Below are 16874 nucleotides of genomic sequence, written 5' to 3'. Positions count from 1 at the left end.
TCTAGGTGACCAAATCATGGGAGGATTCAACACTCAACAGAATTGTCCAATTGACTGAAGAGGGCCAGCTAAACAAGCCAAAGTTGCAAAGATGGCTCGATGAATTTGGAGAGTACTATAGCAGAGTTGTGGTGGCCCTTTCTTTGGCTGTTGCACTGTTGGGTCCGTTACTCTTTAAGTGGCCCTTTTTTGGTAACTCAGGTAATCCTCTAATGTTACACTGCTGTATTGGTCCCGTTATCTACTTACTCCCTCCGTCCCAAAAAACATGTCACCCTAGGAATTTTAGGACAGATTAATAAGGAGGTAAAATGACCTCGATTGCCCCTATTTATTAGCCATATTTGGTGCTAATTGACTGCTATATGCCCACATGCATATGCACACATGCCATGTCTTGTTTTTTGGGACAAATTTGAATTGCAGAATGACTTGTTTTTTGGGGTGGAGGGAGTATATAGAACATATTATGTACTTCTTGATAGTTCTTAATGCAATACGCTTTGGATAACTTTCCTACTGTCGATTTTGATTGACCAATTTTATTGATTTGATACACTTAGCTCCAGGCTAGAACTTTCTGTGCTCTGACATATTCTTTAGTTTGTAGGGGTTCAATTTACCGTGGATTAGGACTTATGGTGGCTGCATCTCCCTGTGCATTGGCTGTAGCTCCATTGGCATATGCAACTGCAATCAGTTCTCTTGCTAGTAAGGTACTGTTTGAAAGTTTCAGTTGTTCGATCTCTTCATTTGATGATACAAACTTTCTTGGTTTATGAATTTCATGAAAGCATCAAACATTTGATTCATATTGTACACAAGTGAGTACAGCTCACAGTATCCTAATAAAAATCTTTGTTCAAATGGTACAATTACTGCATCTGCGGAGTTCCTCCTGGATGTTATGGGAGATAGCACCATAGCAGCTGTTTTGCTTTCTGAACACACACCTTTCTATGAGCTGCTCTGTTTCCACCTGGTATAGTGGATTGATGAACCTTTCTTTTGTTCCCCTGTAGGGAATTTTGTTGAAAGGTGGTCATGTCTTAGATGCTCTTTCTGCTTGTCAGTCTATTGCTTTTGACAAGACAGGCACGTTAATAACGGGGAAGCTTACTTGTAAAGCAATCGAGCCTATCCATGGACATTTGGGTGTGACAAATGGTCATAGCAATTCTTCTTGCTGCACTCCAAACTGTGAAAGTGAAGCTCTAGCTGTTGCTGCAGCCATGGAGAAAGGAACAACCCATCCTATTGGAAGGTAGAGATAATGGATAACTTTCCAAAAGTCTGTTTAATTGTTTTGTTTTGATTTGCATGCATTCTCATAACTAGAACTCTCCACTACTTGGGCTTGCTAGGCGTGGCTAGAATCTACTCCCTGCACGAGTGCAAATATTGTACCAGTGTTGTGGTTAAACTCAGGCACAGATCTGTGTTGCTTATTTGGACGTTGCATTAGTTGGCGCATTCTGTGCATGTGATTGCTGTAATTTCTATTTCACACGAGGCATTAGTTGTAGTCTTGCACTAGACTAGCATGGGTCCTAGTTAGCATGAATGCCACTATGAGCTTATCTGTGCCGATTCAGAAAAATATAGATTCTACTGTTCTTTTTTGTATAATGGGCTGGGGATCCGATTCACGCTTAAGCGAACCTATGTGTACATTTAATAGCGTGTTTTCAAACACTGCACTCAACCTTGGTGTAGATTTCCGTGTCTTTTTTTGCACTAGTTGAAGCATTGCATTGAGACTTGCAGCGCATATAATATAGGTTCTGCTGTTCATTTTTTTTTCTTTTGTGCACTGACATTTGTAGACTAGTCCATACCAAACAATTGACATAGAGTTTGCATGATCACAGGGCTGTTTTAGATCACTCTGTTGGAAAGGAGCTTCCAGCTGTTGCTGTAGAAAGTTTTGAATGCTTACCTGGTAGGGGAGTTGCTGCTACTTTGAGTGGTGTAAAGGTATGTGTAAACTTCATAATACGTTTCAATCAGCAAAGTCATCTGGAAATCTACAATGTGTCAAAGAACTTACCTGTGTTAGATACAACTTAGGTGTGTTACTTGAAACACCATTGGCCATTAATGCATGCTGTAAGTCGCATGTGTTTCATCCAATGGAATTGTGTTGTTCAGTGGTTATCATATTCTCCTACCTACTCACAAGTCAACAATTTAGCATGAATGTTTTTTTTTGCTGTTTGGTCGGTATGGAGTAACTGGAAGAGTCAGCCTTTGACATGCTAGCTTAACAACTCATACATTTGCATTACAGGCAAGAAACAACGAAAATGAGCTGTCCGAGGCATCTATTGGTTCTGTGGACTATATTTCACTATACAGATCTAATGGTGAATCGGAGCAAATAAAACAAGCAGTAAAAATTTCTGCATATGGGCCTGAATTTGTCCAAGCTGCTCTATCCGTTGATAAAAAGGTAAATTAAGTTTCATGTATCTGGCCATGTATTTTGCTCTAGTCCACCTAAGTGATGAACCACTACGGTCCCATCCCATTGCACAGTCAGAATGACCAAAACACATCCCAGGTGGTTTCAACGCTAGTGTTTGGTCCATCTGATATGGGAGTATGGGCATATAGCCTGTGGGCCTCTCTATTCTGAAACTGGATCAGCAGGTGCCCTCATAATTTGAATCTGATGCATGATTTGGCTGGTTTGGACATTATAGCCTTCTTTGAGTCCTACTTAGAACCTCTGAACTTGCTCTTCTTCAAGTGAAGGTGACCTTAGATTGCTTTTTCATTGAAAGAAACATAACCTTACCTTGTTTGGCCAAAGGTTCAGTCACCACTCACCAGAGAAGGTTGTACCAGTGACTGTATCATGTACTCATGGTTCTGCCAGAGTGCTGATTTCTTCTGCTTGCAAAAAAGTACACAGATTTGATCATTCGAATAAGTTATCACCTTATGAGCCTTAGCCCTTAGGTTTCGTAGTAACTCCCTGTCTGACAAACAAGCATTTGGATTTTGAGAACGTACAATGTACCCTCAATGAGGAGTGAACTGATGTCAAGTGCATGTATTCATATCAGCTCGTTTTATGTTTTTAAGGTAACCCTTTTCCACTTTGAGGATGAACCCCGTCCTGGTGTTTGTGAAGTTATATATACCTTAAGAGAAAAGGCTAAACTTCGCATCATGATGCTCACTGGAGACCATGAATCAAGTTCCCAGAGGGTTGCTAAAGCTGTTGGTATTGATGAAGTCCATTCCTCTTTAAAGCCAGAGGACAAATTGAATAAAGTAAAAGCAGTTTCAAGGGAGCGAGGTACATTCCTTTTATGCATTAAATTATAAAATTGGAAACCTATACTATTTATGAGCTCAACCATATATCATAGAAGCTTGAACTCGAAGTTATATAACTTTTGTTTACGGACATTTTCCTTGTGTTTATTCATCATTTACCTTTGTATCGATTCCCAGGTGGAGGTTTAATAATGGTCGGTGATGGTATAAATGATGCACCAGCTCTTGCAGCTGCAACAGTCGGAATGGTTCTAGCCCAACGTGCCAGTGCAACAGCAGTGGCTGTGGCAGATGTTCTGTTGTTGCAGGATAATATTTGTGGGGTGCCGTTTTGCATTGCTAAGGCCCGCCAAACAGCTTCACTGGTATAGACTGTTCACTGTTTGCATGTGTGACACTTCAGCTTCACATGCAATATTACTGATTCTTACACTTTGAGGTTTATCCTTACAGGTCAAACAAAGTGTGGCCCTGGCCTTAACTTGTATTGTTTTTGCTGCGCTTCCTTCTGTCTTGGGATTTCTTCCTCTTTGGTTGACGGTAAGTTTCTTGTCATGGCTAGGTGCATCTGTGTTTACATTGCTAGGAAATTTGGCAATTGTTCAAGTGACCTGGGCCCTAATTAAATTGTAGGTTTAATAAATGCAATGTTATAGATACCCGTCGGTAGTACAGTGGAGTGGCACCTTAGTCTTCTACAGGAATAGTGGATTTCAGTTCCCATATATTGGATGGGTTCTTCATACATATTTCCATTATGCATTCCCAGCAAAGTGTCATGGTATTTGCAAGTGTAGTCCTTTGTCTCCCCTGTGCTCATATTTCTATCTTCATTACAATTTTCAGGTACTTCTTCATTAAGGAGGAACCCTTCTAGTATGCCTCAACTCAATATGAGCCCTGAACACTCCGACATGGTCCTTGGTAGACGACATCCGGCAGCTCTTTGATGGACTAAGGAATTATTTCTCATCCAAGTTCAACAACTCTTCATCAAACTATGTCGCGAACACTGTTCCCTTGTAGATACCATGTACAGCAACGGTTCATTTCTTACCTTCTGTGTGGTACTGTTTGAATTTAGATGAGGGGTTCTAACCTAATTTTTGTAGGCTGTACTCTTATCACCACCATGTAAAGAAAGGAAATTTGGCTTAATGTTGAGGTAAGAAGTCAAAAACAGTGTTGAACATTCTGTTACGATGGTGCTGCAGAAGCCAGGCTTCTGGCCCGTTCGTTTATACTTTATAGGAATCCAAAGCAAGCATACCATTTGACTGGCGGGCCAAAGCAAAACGTGTTCTCATGAGACATGAATGTAGCGACCCACAGACGAAGAGAAAATGCGTCATGCCAATCTAGGAAGATACTGCACTGAAAGACTGAAACTGGAATTCAGATAAAGCACAAGCAGTTGCCTTAATACTTGGGAATTATTCAATTTACATATAGACATAGAGTTGCTATAATAAGAAATAAGGGTGAAAAGACATCTGTGAACCACCACCCTCGCCAACTGTGGTGAAGTATAGAAGGAGAGATGAATAGGGTTTTGTCGATGCCATGATATGTGGCCCCTTTGGCGCAACCTACATCTGTCCAGAATCAGCCTTTTGGCCTTTCAAAAGAAGAAGAAAGAATCAGCTTAGGCCATGTTTAGTTCACTCCAAAATCCCAACTTTGGCACTATGCAAAAAGAAGATTTCCCATCACATCAAACTTGCGGTACATGCATGGAGTATTGAATGTAGACGAAATCAAAAACTAATTGCACAGTTTTGTTGTACTTTGCGAGACGAATCTTTTGAGCCTAATTAGTCAATATTTGGACAATAATTCACAAATACAAACGAAACGCTACAGTGTTGCTACAGTAATTTTGGCACTCCAAAGTTGGGCAACTAAACAAGGCCTTATTAGAGAGATGACGATGAAAAGCAAATTATTCGTTTACGGCCGCAGAACGCTGGCGTTTGGCACAACTCCTTTTACACATGGTATGTATCCATGTCACCATGTGTAAAACTAGAGGTGCTGCGAAGTACTCCCTCCGTCCCAAATTACTATTCGTTTTGGTTTTTCTAGATACATAGTTAAAAAAGTGAAAACAAATAGTAATTTGGGATGGAGGGAGTATGAAAAGGATTGTGTACGGGGAACATTTGGTAAAGAAAGACGTGGTGGGTAGGTACCTGCGGAAGATTTCGAGGCGGCTTAGGAAGGCCAGGGCCGCTGGCAAGGGGTCGCTGCCGTCGCCAAGCGGCGGCGACGACGACACGGCCCGCGAGAGGGCCGAGTCCGTGGCGCGCGCTATCTCGTACTGCAAGGACACGCTCCGGCGCGGCGCGGCGCCGCCCCGGCCGCCGCCCGCCCAGTCCTAGCCATGACGACAGCTGGCTCCACGACAGGCAGGAGGAGATCATCGCGAGCGCCGCGGCGTGCTGCGACGGGAGCGCGGACTCGCAGACCCCGCCGCTGCGCCCGCGCCTGGACGGCGGCTCGCTCACCGCGCGCCGCGGCATCGAGTGCAGGGTCTCGCTGTCGCAGCCCCCGCCACCGATGAAGGCGACGGGAAAGCAAGGGGCAAGGAAGCGACGCTCCGGGGCTCGCCAAGCCGGGATCACCGGGAGCGACGTCGTGCACTGCAAGGAGTTGCCGCATCACGGCCACCACGCCATTAACAGTAGGTTTCTCTAGCCACCCGACACTTATCTGGGGTCTAGGCTGGCATGCATGATGCACTCCAACGTATAATGCATTCGCTCTCTATGCACGCGTGCAGAGTGCCGCCGCGAGCCGGCGACGAGGCAGAACCTGCAATAATGTCGTCGTCATCACCGGGTTTCTGAAATACAAGAAGCCTGGCAGCTTCGATGAGATGGAGTTTCTGAAAATGTTCAACGGGGGCGACGAGGAGACGATCGGCCATCACTTCATCACTGTACAGATCTAAATCGGCTTTGTTCAGGAAGCTGTGTCGAGGAGTTTGCATCGAAAGACAACTGAGAAGGGCACGACTACTAGCTAGGAACAAATTAAACCAACATTTTTTTTGTTGCAGTTAGACATGTACACGTAATACAAAAATTAGCAGTTCATATGAAAAGAAATTTCTTGTAATAAGTTTAGTAGTACAAGGATTGTATGGCAAGATCTAGTGAATTAATCAGCTTAAATTCCATAGTTTCCATCAAATCTTATAAGCATTGAAAATATTGGGTGTAACTCTATACTGTAATTTACTCCATCCATCATTGAAATAAAAATGCACTTTAGTTTGACCAAAGTTATAGAAAAAGGGTAATAATATAATATTTAGGATGTCAATTGAGCAGGATTAGATCTATTATGAAATATATTTTTATAATTTACTTATTTGACGTGATAACTGTTAATACACTTCCCTATAAATTTGATCAAATAGTTTGCCTTATGTTAGAATAAAAGTGCGGAAGCGATAACCCTAAGAACGCAAAACCAAATTCCAAGATCACACAAACGAGAATGACACCGAGGCACGATATTTTTTAACGAGGTTCGGCCATGTGCCTACATCCTCGAGGCATGACTACGGGCGTTCCTCCCCATAAACAACAGCTACATTGGCATCCAAGCACCACCGTGGCCACGCCGCCGCCCACACCAGCCGCCAAGTCGTCTCACGGTTACAACGGTAGTGCCCTTGTATTTATGGGCTTAGGGATACAAAGTACGACTAAGACTCTATCCCTAACCTACCAAATTACAACTCAAGTCCAATTGTAACCAAACCATACACATATTCAACACATATCTAACAAACTCCACCTTGGTGAATATGCACGCCACCTTGAGTTGTCCATGCGCGAACCTCCGTATACAAGACTTGAGTCGTCTCCTTTGCTGCTCACTTAGAACAACCCGACGAGGCCGTTGCCACCTTGCCGACATCCGGATAGAACACTGCCATAGTTGCATTGCCACCCATGACTCCACCTTCAACAATGCTTCCCTTCAGCTTATATTGGTGTGCATTTGACTTCTCACCAACCATGACCATCTTGCTTCCATGCATGACTCTCAAGGTCTTCTTATCAGGCGCCGTCTGATACAACCATCCTTCTTCATGCAAGATCCCAAGCGAAATCAGACTCCTCTCGTAGCCCCAATACATGCTTCACACCTTTGAGTAGTATCTCCTGTCCATCACACATCTTGAACTTGATATCACCCACTCCTATGATACGATAAGCCGAAACATTTCCCAAGTGAGCAAGACCACCATCCTCCTCAATGTATGACAAGAACCACTCCTTTGGTGTTGCATGGAACGAGCTAGCTGAATCCAACAACTATGCTTCACAAGACTTTTCACTTGACACTGTGAGAACATCACCATCGCTATCCAAGTCATCCTGCCTGGCAACCATCACACTTGCGGTTCCACTACCCTTCTTCAGTTCCAGACACTCAGCCTTCTTATTCCCCCACTCCTTGCACTTATAGCATTGTGGCCCCTTCTTCTTATTATTACCCTTCTTATCTTCACCACTGCGATCACTCCTAACTATCACTCCTAACTACAAAAGCACTCCAGAAGACTCTTCAGGTGAATTATTCTTCCTCCTCAGCTCATAAGAAAGTAAAGCAGCAACAATATCATCCACTTTCACATTCTCCTTGCCATATGTCAGCATAGTAAGCAAGTGATCATAAGACCCCGACTACGAACACAGAAGAACAATTGCCATGTCTTCATCATCAATATTCACGTCAACCTTCCCAAGATCAACAATTAATTGATTGAAGATATTCATATGCTCAGCAAGATCCGACCCCTCCTGCATCTTGAACCCATACAACTTGTGCTTCAGGTACAGCTTCCGAGTCAAAATCTTGGACATAAACTTCTCGGCCAAATTGTCCCAAACCTTCTTAGGCGGGCTTTCATCCATGACGTGGTACATGATTTGATCGGAGAGACACAACCTTATCGTTGCACACGCTTGCACCTGCATCTCCTCCCACTTATCATCCTCCACCTTCGCCGGCTTCTTCTCGTGGAGAGCCCTCGAGATGCCCTGCTGAGCCAACAGGTCCTTCACTCTCATCTACCACAACCCAAAGTTTCCAGTGCCATTGAACCTCACCACCTCAAACTTGGAAGCCATCGACGCCATCTGCCTATTGCCACATATCGTCGAAAAATCAATCACACACGTGTACTGTACGCACAGATCACGTACCTCCTACACGTCGTGTGAGGAGCACGCCGCCTGCGCACTCCTTCCTTGCGTCCTGACTCGGACGCCGCTGCACACACACATCCCTGCCGCCTCACGCTATCTGCACGTGTTGCTCCCCGCATGTTGCCGCCGCTGTACACCGTTTGTGCACAGCCATGCCACTCGCAAGTCTCATCGACTTCCTCACCATCACACACAACGATGCTGACCCGTCTGAGCGCCACCTGCCGTTCGCCTGTCCACCGCCGCAAGCTTCGGTTTCCACGAACAGCAAGATTAGATTGCCTTGATGCAATCTCCCGTAGACTCTGGGGTGTTTGGATCCTGGAGCTAAAGCTTAGTCTGTGTCACATCGGATATTCAGATGCTAATTAGGAGGACTAAACATGAGCTAATTACAAAACTAATTGCAGAACCCCTAGGCTAAATCGCGAGACGAATCTATTAAGCCTAATTAATCCATTATTAGCGAATGTTTACTGTAGCACCATATTATCAAATCATGGACTAATTAGGCTTAATAGATTCGTCTCGTGATTTAGCCTAGGGGTTGTGAAATTGGTTTTGTAATTAATCTATGTTTAATCTTTACCTATTATTAAAGCAAGTAACGCCTCTGCCCAGGGTGTTGTACGTTGTGGTAATTTTGCAGAAAAACCCCTGATGTTTTGTGTAATCAACCCGCAGTCCATTATTATGAATAGTGTGGGTGTCGGATTGAAAAAGGAGGAAAGAGAGGGGGTTAAAGGGAAAAGTTCTTCTCTTTCTCCGAAACCGCTCCCGTCTCCGCCATGGAGCGCGCCGACGAGGCGCCGCGGGGCTCGGGGCCCTCACGCTGTGCCGCTCCGCCGTGCAGGCCGCCTGCTACCGCTCCCGTCTCCGCCATGGAGCGCGCCGACGAGGCGCCGCGGGGCTCGGGGCCCTCACGCTGTGCCGCTCCGCCGTGCAGGCCGCCTGCTACCCGCTCGCCGCCTACGCCGCCGCGCGCTACGACCGCGCCCGCGTCGTCGCCGCAGGGGCCTTCCTCTGGGCCGCCGCCACCTTCCTCGTCGCCGTCTCCGACAGCTTCGCACACACTGCTCCTCTCTCTCCCTCTCCCTATCCTCCTCGCCTTCGCCTCAGATTCCTCCCCGTCCCTCTCTATCCCCACCCCCGTTCGGGTTCCCCTCCCCCACCAACACCACCTGACCAACCCAACCCTAGCAGCGCTCCCTCCCTCCAGATCCCCCGGCCCCGACCCCATGGCGGCCCTCGCCCCGAGCTCCAGCCTCCTCTAGCTCCCGGATCGCCCGCGCACGCAGAAAAGGCCAGCCAGCCATGGAGCCCGCCGCCGAGGACACCGCCGCCGCAGCGCCGGACTCGTGGGAGACGGCCGACATCGACGGGCCCATGAGCCGGCTCATCCTCTCCGCGCGCCGCGTGTCCTCCTCGCCCGACCTGGCCGAGGAGCAGCAGCAGCAGGACCTGCCGGCCCCGACGCAGCCGCAGCAGGGCCCTGTTCCCCCTCCGCGCGACGATTCGGCCGCGCAGGTCGATCAGTTCCTCCGGGAGGCCCTCGAGAAGCCGCGGGAGAGGCTCTCTGGTAAAATTCCAGCCGTCCTTTTGCCGACTCTGGTATAATTTGTTTGTGATGCAAAGTTACTGAATTCACGATTGGACAACAGAAGGATTCAGTTAGGAGTCGCGCCGATTTACTCTATGCTTGCTTTGTGCTTTTTATCCGGTCGGGGTGCTTGATTCTTAGTAGTGTACATGTCGCGCATTCCTTTTACTTGCAATTGTGGTCCTTCAAATCATATGTGCACGTGGGCTATCTTTGTTTCTGCTTCACCCCTTGATGGCTTCGTGCAGTAGCCTGTTGGCTTCGTATCTGGAAAATTCGACCAATGTACTCAACGCATCACATCTGCTTTTAAGCTGTGCACAAACATGCTTGACACATTAAGGATGACCAGCATCATAACACACTGCTTTTAATTTAAAGTATAAGACATTTAAATACAGCCCTCAAGTAGTAAAATTCTGAATTGTGAGCCACCAGTGGGGCCTGCAGCATTTACACAAGCTGTTGACTGTTTGGTGCAAGCAATCCGTACATCCAGTGCTCGGATGTCTCAGCTAACACTATCTCAGTTGTCACGAATTGATGTTATACAATTTACATGCTTTATTAATTGATTTTTTCCCCTGCTGTTGTGGTTGCCATATGCTGCCCACACTTGGTGCGTTGCATTTATGTGTGTTACTTCTGAGCTACGATTAGGTTCATGCATATGGTTGTTGTATCTTACACCAATCTTCTGCCTTTTTGCAGTGCTAAGAATGGAGCAAGATATTTTGAAGTTCATCCGTGACCCTAGACAGACACAGTTTGAATTCCCGGCTCTCCCAACTTCTTATCTGCGTCTTGCTGCACACCGCCTGGCACAACATTACTTCCTCCAGTCCATCGCCATACCAGACAACAGTTTGCCTGATGGAACTGGTTCTCGTATTATCCTCCGTAAGATGTCGTCCGAGTGCCGACTACCTGCTGTGCGCCTTGCAGATATCCCAGTTAATCTGCCACAAGAAGAGAGCAGCACTGTGGCCAAAGTAGCCATCAAGCAGAGGCCTCAAAAAAATTTCCATAGCATTAACAGCTCAAGTGCTCACTCTTCAAGAGACAACCTCCAGAAAAGTGTTGAAGAAAGGAAAGAGGAATACAACAGGGCACGTGCACGGATATTTAACAACAGCAGTAGCAGTAATGCTGCTGATGGGAGACCAGCTGAGGAAGCAACTTTGCCCAATACTCTGCATAGGTCCACCTCCTTGGAGTTGAACTCAAGCAATAGAATGGGCCAAGGGGCTGAAATTACTCTTGAAAGGAGTTTGACTACCACTTCGGCCAGCAGGTCAAACAGAAGCAAGATCGAGAAGGAGCCTGCAGTCAATAGAAACATGCAAAACAACAGGGTTGCAATTTTCAGAGACCGTGAGTCAGAGCGCAAAGATCCTGATTATGACAGAAGTTATGACAGGTCAGTTTCTCATAACATACCTCTTTGCTGCTATCTTACCTTGGGAAATTCCACCTGGTGTGCTATGTACAAGATAGAGAGCTTCTGCAGTTACTTTTACATGCTTCTGCTGCATAGTTTCTTATGAACTGTATGGCCCTGCCTTTTAGTTTAGCGGTGTTCTAAAGGCGACAAGGCGAGCTTTGTATGCCTTATCGCCTAGGTGATAAGGCGGACCTGTTTCCCAAGGCGAGCTGGGTCTGCCCGGATGCCTAGGTGTCCCCTTTGGAACACTGTAGTTTAGTAAGTTGACTCCTACTTCAGTTAACTATTACCTAAACATTCAAGCGAACTGCTAAAGTATTTGTGTGATTGCTATTTACTAATGATGGTATGCCAGTGAAACATGCCAAGGATCATGTGAGGAAATGTAAAAAAAATGAAGTAGGCCATATTTGGAAACTCAAAGTAACCTTCTGATGTATGTACTCCTGTCCGATGAAAATGATTTAGCTAGCCTGGCTTGAGTAACACATTTCAATGTTTTCTCCTTGTTCACTGTGATAGGCATACTTGATCCCAGAAATTTAATCACACTATTAATGACTTTACAGGTACATGCAAAGATTTGACCCTGGATTTGGATTTAATGGAGGCCCATACACCATTCAGCCCCTGTATGCCCCTGCTGTTAACTACAACACTGAATTCCCCCAACTTGGCTCAGCACACAGATCTCCTGTTGCTGTTGAACAGCAGCCTCGTCCAATAGCTCAGCACATGCTGGGGTCTTGGTCAGCAGGACAAGCACCTAATGCAATCGGCTATGGACCTCCAGATGGTGTCATGGCACCTTACAGTCCTGGTCACGCAGGTGCTCCTGTGAGATCATCTGTTTTCATGCATGCTTCGCAGCAATATCCCATGCCTTCACGCCCTGGAGTGCCATTTGTACATCCACCTGAATCCATGGGACAGTTTGGACAGGTCTGTATATGCATTTGTCATCCTGTGTGATTTCTTTGCTGGTCAAACTTAATTGATATCTGTTAGATACTTAGATTATCATTGTAGTCTTTACCGTAGCAACGCACGGGCATTTTGCTAGTACTCCTAATTAGTGTTCAAACATTCGATGTGACAGGGACTAAAATTTAGCCCGGAGATCCAAATACTCCTAGAGTGTTATTATAAACCGAGGCAAAAATAGGCAAAAATAGAACAGCACAAGTCCCAACAGAATCGGACTCCTCTCGCTGCTCTATCGTTTCCTTGTTTTCGTCTCGCATCGTGACCTCCTATGGAAAGACTGTTGCCTGCCACCGAGCCTACCGAGTCCAACCAGGTGACGACTCTATGCAGTCGTCGTACTCCACCTTTGACTCGTGGCTTTGCCTTGCCAAGGTAGCCAAACCGCATGCAATCCCAGAATCCACACCCAGCAATACATGCACGTTCCTTTTGGTCCCACCAAAAAAACGTGAAGAACAAATCCAAACTGAACTCCTTCACGGGCCATACACAAACATGCACTTGCATGGGGCCTCCCATCTGCACGCCACCATCTGCGACACGCCCGTAGCCTGGATCAATGCTCGAGCTGCGCGCCTGTCCGCTTGCCGCACCCGATCATACTCCTGGCCGTGCCCTGGGTCCACGCTCCTGCGTGCCCTAGCTGCGTGTCGCTGCTCCTTCGGCCGCCGCCAGCGACGTCCAGTCACTTATTGAAACAACCCACCTCCATAACTCGCCGAGTCTACCGTAGCTTCCGCCACCATCGTTACAGCTCCAACTTGAGCCCGAAACGACCACCTTGATCACGATCGACCACCCGTCAATCTGATCGCAAGTTGAAGCCGCCGTCCTCATCCATGACGTCTTCCAGCCGCATCGTCGAACCTGACCATCACGTCTGATCGCCCCTATCAAACAGCAGCCACCAGCTGCTATCAATCTGATCTCCACGTCTGGACGCATCCCTATTAATTGCAGTTCATTGGACGGTCCGAACCACCCGCCCCAAAGTGTCCAAAACCACTCAACCTTGCGCCCTGCCCCTCCCCGGACAGCTTGTGCAACCTTGCGCGGTGTTTCCTACCTTTATAATCCATGGATCGTATAGGTGCGTAACCGCCGCTGCACCATCTTTGATCGTATAGGTGCGTAATCCTCTTTGTTCACCCGCTGGTAGTCGAGAACAAGAAGGCGGCGAGCAAGGAACGAGGATGCCAAAGCGGCGATGCGGTGAACGTGATGGCGGCAGTACGGCGAAGCCTTGGAAGCGGCGCCTTTACCTTGTCTGTGATGACTGGGACTCTGGATACAGCATCCGCAAGTTCTCGTTGCCGGCCGACTCAGGCGAAGGCGCTGTGCAAGGCTTACCGACTCTTTTCTGGCGCGTGGTGGCGCGGCGTCAGGTTCCCCACCACTTCGCGTCCGCCTTTGGCACCAAGATCATGGGGGGGACATGATCATTGACGTCCGCACGCGGTGCGTCGTCTCAGGCCCTGAGTCGAACTCTCCGGCTCGCCCCATCTACTTCCCCGTCGGTGAAGATAGGCTATACGTTCTGGACTCCGGCTGCTTGGAGCTCTGCCGTCTTCCGCCGGAACAATCTGATGTTGAATCTGATGGTGATGACTACTCATCGCTGGATGAATATGATTCTGGATCTGATATTGATAGCAAGGACGACTGGTTTTGGCACCAGCTACCAATGCCGCCATTCGCTATAATTGACGTCACCTCCTATGCCATGCACCCCCACAGCCATGGACATTCCATCCTCGTCAGCATCAAGAGTGAAGATTTAGCTGCGGCCACATTCAGCTTCGAAACGGAAGTCCGTGCGTGGAATTTTCTCGGTGAGTGGACTTTTCCCTTCAAGGGCCGTGGACACTATGAATCTGAACTGAGAGCCTTGGTTGGGCTCTCCAAGGTCAAGGGGGCCTTTGGGTTCATCTACGCCTGCGACGTGCCCAACACCAGCAATCGTCCCCCTGCTTGGAAGCGCAGCAAGGAGAAGGTGTTCAGCAAGAACCCAGCTGATAAGCATGTAAGCGCTAGCCTCGTGTACTTGGGATACCAGCGCAAATTCTGCCTTGTGGAGTGTGTCTTGGTTGAGGAAGACAAAGCTTGTCAGGAGGTCAAGGAAGACAAAGATGATCAGGTGCTGCTTGAGAAGCCAGAAGGCACATGTGTGCCCCAACGCAGGCGCTACATGTATCGTTTGATGACCTTCTCCCTCAAGTACGACAAGATGGGTGACTTAAGGGTTCGACATCGTCGGGTTCGATACTACAAGGTGCCTAGTAAAGTATCAAAAGCATGCGTCCGTCAGGATCCTGTGGTATTTTGGCTGTAAAATGCTAAAATAATGTCATGGTGATGAGTTTCTATGTTTTCAATAAGGTGAATGTTTCTTTTCTGTGTTTTATTTAATTTACTGTACTCCCAAACTTCTATAATGAGGACCCCTTGCTATGCTTTCACTAAGGTGTTAATGTGTTCTTTTCTATGTTTCAAATTAATGTGTAATCGTAACTGGTGATTCTACGAACCCCTTTCACTCGGGTGTTAATGTGTTGCTTTTCTATGTTTTAGCTTAATGTGTAATATCAACTGTGATTATGTGAATCCTGCTTTCATGTGTAGAGTCCTTAACAACAATATGGAATCCATGCATCGGTTTTTACAATTTTTTGTAGGGTAACCACAGTTTATACAGCAAGCCTATTAAGTATGCAGGGAGGTGCTTCAATACGCGCTTGACTCTAGTATAGAAATGCCTCAACCTTGTTATGATTTTAATCAATTTCTTTTACCAGGTGATGTTCCAACATCTTGTTTGATCTACCATTACACGCGTTTCATTCTGAATCTGAATTTGTGTTCTCAGAACGAGTGCAGGTGGTTGACCATGAAAACAGTCAGTTGAAATAGCTTTAGACTCGAAAGGATTGCACAATTAGCAGAACACCAAGGATATTGTACCGAACATTCCAAACTTATCTTGGCTTGCATCAGGGACAGGAGAGCTTAAGACAACAGTTGTTTTCTTTGTAATCATTGGGGTATTTCAGTAGATGGCGGGGCCATCTCTTAATAACATGCAGAGCCTGATGGCATCTCCGGTGACTCCGTGCATTGTGATGGTGTCACAAAGGCTAAGAAAGTGTTGGAGATGAGTATTAGCATCCTTGATCGGCTTGCCACCGAACGGACTTGCCACCCGCTGCCTGCGCGCCTGCCTCCTCTGTGTCCCGGAAGAGGCAAGGAGAGATCCACGACCACGAGTGGGCTAAGCCTCAGATGCGCTGCCTTTTGCGACCACCGCTTTGGTGTAAGCACGTCCACGACATCCGCTGGCATGGCATGTGCAGCGTGGGCAGTCGACTGGCGGTCACAAGCACGAGGTGGCGGACCCGCTGGGCGAACGTGGCGGGCGCCGTGGCGCGGTGTCAGGCTGCACCAGGCAAGGCCGCGTCGTCCCCTACCCTACTAAGGACTAAGGAAAAGGGTCAAGCTATAACTTTGGTGTCAGGCTGCAACAGGCAAGGCCGCGTGGGCAGATTTTCATGTGCATAAGCAGATGCTAGGTTGAAATTGCACGTACAACTGTATACCAACTAATTTGGTATTGGAAAGTGAGTTGTTTATGTTAGATATTGTGTCAAATATTTGTACAAATCCGGTTATGATAAGACTTAAGTTGTATTTAGAAGTATAGGTAGAGTCCGTGTCAAACTCTACAATCCAAGCCTCCTCTTGAATATGAGAGGAGGGCTTTTCCCTGTGGTTGGAGAGAAGCAAGGTCCAATTCGGGAGCCTTCATCCCGCCGCTCCACCCCCCGCCGCCACCGGTGACCACTCCAGTCCCAGCGTCCACAGCCTCCCGCTGCCACCGCTGGCCACAGATCCGTCCTCCCCTCCCTGCTGCGCAACCTTCCCCTTTCTCTCCCTCGCCCGCTGCACCCCCCACAAGATCCGCCCGCCATGTCGGTGCTGGTTGAGCTCGAGGAGGAGGACCTCAACCCCTCCGTTCCCCCCGCCACCCCCGCCTCTGGCGTGTTGCGAAGGTTGCCGGAACCCGAATCTAGTGAGGCAGACCCGTTAATCCCCTCCAGTCGCGAGATCTAGGAGCTCACGGCCTCCGTATCTTCTTCTTCATCCTCGTCGAACGCGGGCCGTTCCGCGTCCTTCTCGTTCAGCGACACCCTCCATGGCTTTGGAGTCCCCATCCCGGAGCGAACACCCTCCCCCACCCCGGCGCTTCTACGTGGCATCCCTCGCTCCGCCTCATCCCGCGACGATGTGACGGCTGCCTTCCTGGTGCAACAGGTCCTCCGCCGCCTGACTG

At 47.6% G+C, this 16874-nt stretch overlaps 3 protein-coding genes and 1 pseudogene across 3 annotated transcripts in view; all 4 read left to right on the top strand.

Annotated features, from left to right (window-relative positions):
- LOC117837432 (large ribosomal subunit protein eL24) overlaps positions 1-16874 on the top strand; it is a 92745-nt gene that overhangs the window by 64956 nt on the left and 10915 nt on the right. The gene's annotated exons all lie outside the window — the stretch shown is intronic.
- Positions 10-4488, top strand: LOC117839173 (probable cadmium/zinc-transporting ATPase HMA1, chloroplastic; annotated as a pseudogene).
- LOC117837429 (uncharacterized) lies at positions 9646-12575 on the top strand. The gene is made up of 3 exons (XM_034717050.2): positions 9646-10095; positions 10828-11536; positions 12130-12575. The coding sequence occupies exons 1-3, from the start codon at positions 9831-9833 to the stop codon at positions 12530-12532; spliced, it is 1377 nt and encodes a 458-aa protein (XP_034572941.1). The 5' UTR covers positions 9646-9830; the 3' UTR covers positions 12533-12575.
- On the top strand, positions 12727-14887 carry LOC140221403 (uncharacterized). Its single transcript, XM_072290991.1, has one exon. The coding sequence runs from the start codon at positions 13983-13985 to the stop codon at positions 14877-14879; it is 897 nt and encodes a 298-aa protein (XP_072147092.1). The 5' UTR covers positions 12727-13982; the 3' UTR covers positions 14880-14887.

This window comes from Setaria viridis, chromosome 9 (assembly GCF_005286985.2).
Source record: "Setaria viridis chromosome 9, Setaria_viridis_v4.0, whole genome shotgun sequence".
NCBI lineage: Eukaryota > Viridiplantae > Streptophyta > Magnoliopsida > Poales > Poaceae > Setaria > Setaria viridis.
This window is presented reverse-complemented; position numbering and strand designations above follow the sequence as displayed.